We start from the raw sequence: 5,417 nt of genomic DNA on the forward strand, positions 1-5,417 counted from the left end.
CTCTCCTTCACGGGCTCTTTTTTGACCCGCTCCTTCACGCTTGTCAGGTCGGGTTCCGAGATGGATGGGCCGAGAGAGGCCCCGTTGACAGCCGGCGGGTCGGTACGGGACACGCTGATGGCCTTGGCCGGCCCGTGCCTCAGCACCCTGGCTCTAGCCATGCCGGGAGGAAGGCCGGGTTGGTCCTGCCTCAGAGCCCCATTGCTCACACTCTTCCTTGGGCCGGGGTACTCAGGCGGGGGCTTGTTGGGGATGCGGGCCAGGGCCGCCTGCAGCTGGGCGCTGTACTCCATCTTCTCCCGGAGCACGGGGATCTGGGGCACCGATTCTGGAGCCTCCTCCTCCTCCTCCTCACTCTCGCTGCTGTGGATCAGCATGGTGGCATCAGAGAAGGTCTTCTTGTGGTGATACTGAGGGAGCTGGGGGACCTCGTGGCTGCCTGGCCCCTCCTCGGGTGGTCCCTGCTCCCGGAGCGTGTTGCGGCGAGCCATGGGGAGGTGGAGTGACTTGAGCGTCATGGCCTCCATGCCCCGCACCATGCTGTTCATCACCTCCAGGCTGTGGCGCTTGTTCACCGTGCCATGGTGCTTGGTGGCCGTAAGAGGCTCACTCACCTCCTGGAGAGACTGATGCACCACCGGAGAGCTGTCCTCTTGGAAGGTCTTTACCGAGAGCTGCACCTTCCGGGTCACCAGGTCTGGGCTGCTGCCACTGACGTACTTGTGGCGGTGGCTGGCCAGGTCTGGGGTGCTGGTGGCAGGTCGTGGCCGTGGGTAGGGGGGCGGTGGCCTGAAGAGATAGTTCTTGAGCATGTGGGCCGTGCTGTAGTTATGGTTGCCCTGCAGCTGCATGTTGGCCAGCTCTGGGGTGCTCACCGTGTGCGAGATGGCGCTTGCCCCCGGCTTGCTTGGTACCACATTATTCTTTGGGTTCCTCTGGTCAGATGGACTGACAAGTTTGTTGCTATAGACCCCCTGTGGCCCATAAGGGACAGTGTAGGGGTGCCTCTCCCGCATCTCTGGTTGGCTGTACACCAGATCCTCTGGCTGGTTATAGGCATGGGTGTTGATGATGTTGAGGTTTCTCAGAGACTGGCTCTGGCTGTCTGTATGCAGTATCCCCCTCTTCATCTGGCGCATGACTGTCTCGTAATCGGGGGTTGGCCTGTACGAGGGCACGATGATCGCACTATGCCGGTGGCTCGGGATGTAGTCGGCCCGCATGATGTCACTCCCAGGGATACTGAGGTTGGAGGATACAGGGGAGGCCTGGATGAAACTTTGCGAGCAGTTGAGGGAGTTGACGCTATGAACGCTACACACGCTGCCATTGGTGACGGTGCCATTTAAATAATTTAAGTCCAGGCTGTTGTGAGAGTTGCAATACAAGGCTTCTTCAGTCCCATGAAAAATGCTGTCTACGAGAAGTCAAACAAAGGCACGTGAACCTCCAAGCCATCCTGCCACAACAAAGTACATCCTCATACTCATGAGCTGACTTTTAATTTAAACAAGTCATAAAAAATGAAATCCCATGGTCTCCACCCACATGTTCTACAGAATAACGGATACCATCTTGGATGAAATGCCAACATACAGAAAGAACACCTTAAGACATATTGAAAAGAAAACGGGAACCTAATGGAAGAAGGCATGCACACATTTGGAGTAAGTGTCGCTTGGGGAAGTTCTCAATTTTACCATAAGCTTTAAAATCACAGGCACCAACAACCGCCCTCCAGTTGGGGAGACCTGTCCTCTTGTGCAGGGCTCAGCAATAGGACTGAATATTTAGACCAGACAGTCAAGAACTTTAATAGGGCAATCGATTTCAATTACTAAGTATTTAGAGCTGCTCTTCCTGACGGCAGTGGAAAAAGCCCCTTCACCCAGGGGACTGCTGGGCGTTCTAAAGGCACAAAACAAATGATGTAGCCAGGATGTCAGCACAGCTAGTTCATCCTGAGCAGCAATAAAGGCCAAAATTAGAATCAAGAGTTCTTTTCGGTAATTTCCCAAATCCCCTCTAGATCTGGTTTCATCACTTAGGTCAATTTAAGTAAAAATTAATTATAGTTTAAAGAGGTCCCTAAAGAGAGAAAAAGCAGATTTCTAAAATCAGGCCCATTCTAAGTGTCCGATGTTCTCTTACACACACACACACCCCTCCAAGGAAGGCAACCTCTTGCCTTTCTGTGGCCAAGATATATTCATTTTTTCACACTACAGATTTAAACATGAGCAAAACAGATAAGCATAAAATCAGAGAAGGTAAAAAACAGAAAAGGTGACTGAAGACATTCAACTGTCTGAAGAGGAGGAGTGTGTAAAGAGATCTGATCAGATAAGACAGGCAGAAAAAACAGGGGGACACAGAGACAAATGTGCCGCAATTTATCCGCCTCCCGTGGGGTTTGGTGCCTTCCCATAGAAATGTGGTAACTTTGCTAGTCTCCTTATAAAAAGTACTACTTTTATTAAATTAAATAGTCTTGACTGTCTTGGTTTTCATGCTCACACTTTCAGAGAGCAGAGGATTCAAAATGGCCAGGAGTTGATAACATAGAAACTAATTATCCATTTACTACATTTCCAACATCCAAGGTTTTCTACCATCTCTCTTTTTGAAATGCAGTTAGCATAATGATTACGAGTTACCGATTTTCATATCTAAGTTCCATCATTAATCTCTCTGTATTCCAATTTCTATAACTGTAAAATAGAAATAATAATAGTACCTACAGGTTTATTTTAAGGATTACATGAGACAATATATAGCAAGTACTTACAGCAATACCACAATTGCTCTATGAATGTTAGCTGTTATCATGAAGTCATTACTAAAAGAAGCTTTTTCACACATTTTGCATGGGAGATGTTTTGGGAGAAAGAGAGGAATAGAACAGATTTACCTTACTCTGAGAAGAAAAAAGCAAGTGTACCGAGAAAGGGGCTGGAGAAAGAGATGAGAAAAACAGCTAAAAGAAAAGGCTGACTTTGTTTATTTCTTCCAATTATTCTGCATGCCCATGTTCTATGTCACCATGAAAACCTGAGTGACTGCCACAAGTTTTCGGATAACTGGCAATGAAGGTGAAGTGCATTCACTTGGGCTGAGCTGTCAAACTCTCTTCTCTAAGCTCCCTTAGGAAAGGGAGGAGAAAAGGACTTGCTTGCTGCCTTGGCCCGGACTCCCTGAGCAGCCAATACTGGGGAACTTTTTTGATCAGAGGTAACTGATAGTCTAGGCCATCCACAAATTGAAGCTGTCAGCTACTGTCATTCAGATGAGGACAAAGTTAAAAAGAAAGCACCCCTGTCATTTTTTTTTAAAGGCTTCTTTACCGCTTACTGGTATTCAACTTTTTGTCTTAAGAAGAGAGAACGGCAAGCCAGAGTTACCTTGCGAGGTGTGCGTTTCCGAGTAGTGCTCACCACACTGGACGTGAACGGGAGGCAGGATGTACGGCTGCTGCCTGGGCTGAAACAGAGAACATAGAGGAGGTGGCGAGGCCTGGCAGACACGGCCGATGACTCACACAGCCGGCCCGGGCACATGGCAGTCCCGCCACGTCGTCAGGGAGGCTCGTGGCAGCCACTGTCCCTGCCACCCCTTTGACTCGACCTTCTTCTACCCATCTGCACTCCCATCTCATCACTAAGTTTGGAACTGGAGAAATGGTAAGGGAGAAATGAAGTTGGTTCAAGATCAGAAAGAGAAAGAGGTTACCATCAAAGACTAAATGTAACCATTTACTATACATGTTTTAATATACTTGCAAAGTTCCCTATGCCTTCTTTCACAAGAATAACTTAGAAAAGGTAAATTATTCAAGGCAGGCAGACTGACTGAGCTCAGGAGTTCAAGACCAGCCTGGGCAACACAGTGAAATGCCATTTCTATTAAAAATACAAAAATTAGCCAGGCATGGTGGCACATGCCTGTAGTCCGAGCTACTCGCGAGGCTGAGGCAGGAGAATCACTTGAACCCGGGAGGTGGAGGTTGCAGTGAGCTGCGATCACGCCATTGCACTTCAGCTTGGGCAACAGATTAAGACTTCGTCTCCAAGAAAAAAAAAATAAAAAAATTATCTGGGCATGGCGGCGTGCACCTGTAGTCCCAGCTACTTGGGAGGCTGAGGTGTGAGAGTCGTTGAGCCTGGGAGGCGGAGGTTGCAGTAAGCCAAGATCATGCCACTGCACTCCAGCCTGGCGACAGAGCGAGCCTCCATCTAAAAAAAAAAAAAAGGAAAAGAAAGAAAGGAAAGAAAAAGAAAGGAAGGAAAGGAAAGAAAAAGGAAGGAAGAAAGAAAGAGAAAGTAAATTATTATAACCCATCTCAGAAATGAGAATAAGAGGGACACCTGTTTTGTTCTCAAAATTCCATTCACAAGCTCCTACACATCAGCAGAGCTGTGCCTGAGATCCCAGTTCACAGCTCCACATCAACCTTCAATAGGAACAGGGTTAGTGTTAAGCTGAGCCCAGGGTGAATCTATTTAAATATCTCAAATGCGGCCCACAACAATGAGTGTATAGCTCTCCAGACCACTTGCTGACCTTCCCCACTGCAGAACCAAGGGTGGAAAGGGCCCTCTCTACCCGCCACCGCAGTGCAGAATCTTTTCCACAGTCTCTTAAAGATGGCTATTTAGACTGAACCTAAATAACTTCATGCTGCGGAAGAGAGACAAGTTTTCAGAGAAGCAAAACAAAACAAAAAAAAAAGCACAATATTTGGTGAGCCAACAAAGGAACGACGGTTATGCACTAATGTAATCTAGAGCAAGCCATTTAACTTCAGTCAGTCTCAGTTTCCTGTCAGTCAAATCAAGCTCTTCCCTCCCCTACCTCAAGTATTATCCATTTTATTTATGTATTGAGGTTCCAGGTAAGAATTTGTTTGAAGTAAGAGTTTTGATTTGCAGGGGAAAAAAATCTTCAAAACCCTTAAGCTTGTAAGCCACCAAACAAAATAATATCTTATATTTCTTTTTTCTGAGACATTGTCTCACTCTATTGCCCAGGCTGGAGTGCAGTGGCACAATCTTGGCTTACTGCAACCTCCGCCTCCTGGGTTCAAGAGATTCTCATGCCTCAGCCTCCCTAGTAGCTGGGATCACAGGCGCTGCACCATCATGCCCGGCTAGTTTTTGTATTTTTAGTAGAGACGAGGTTTCACCATGTTGGCCAGGCTGGTCTTGAACTCTTGACCTCAGGTGATCCACCTGCCTTGGCCTCCCAAAGTGCTGGGATTACAGGTGTGAGCCACTGTGCCCAGCCAATCTCTTATATTTCTATTAGCCTTATAGATTTTAAAGGTTACTATTTTGAGAGAAGAATCTGAGATCAAACCAAGAAACCCAAATCCAGCAGGGGTCACACTTTCTCAGCATCCCTCAATGGAAGAAACACAC

General features: G+C 47.4%; 1 protein-coding gene across 1 annotated transcript in view; it reads right to left on the minus strand.

Annotated features, from left to right (window-relative positions):
• The window catches only part of PTPN14 (protein tyrosine phosphatase, non-receptor type 14), a 138,029-nt gene that overhangs the window by 34,879 nt on the left and 97,733 nt on the right, over positions 1-5,417 (minus strand). Inside the window, exon 11 of the mRNA XM_011996159.1 lies at positions 3,402-3,480. Within this exon, the coding sequence (XP_011851549.1) occupies positions 3,402-3,480 (79 nt within the window). The remainder of the gene's footprint in view (positions 1-3,401; positions 3,481-5,417) is intronic.

Source organism: Mandrillus leucophaeus, unplaced genomic scaffold (assembly GCF_000951045.1).
Source record: "Mandrillus leucophaeus isolate KB7577 unplaced genomic scaffold, Mleu.le_1.0 Scaffold503, whole genome shotgun sequence".
Taxonomy (NCBI): domain Eukaryota; kingdom Metazoa; phylum Chordata; class Mammalia; order Primates; family Cercopithecidae; genus Mandrillus; species Mandrillus leucophaeus.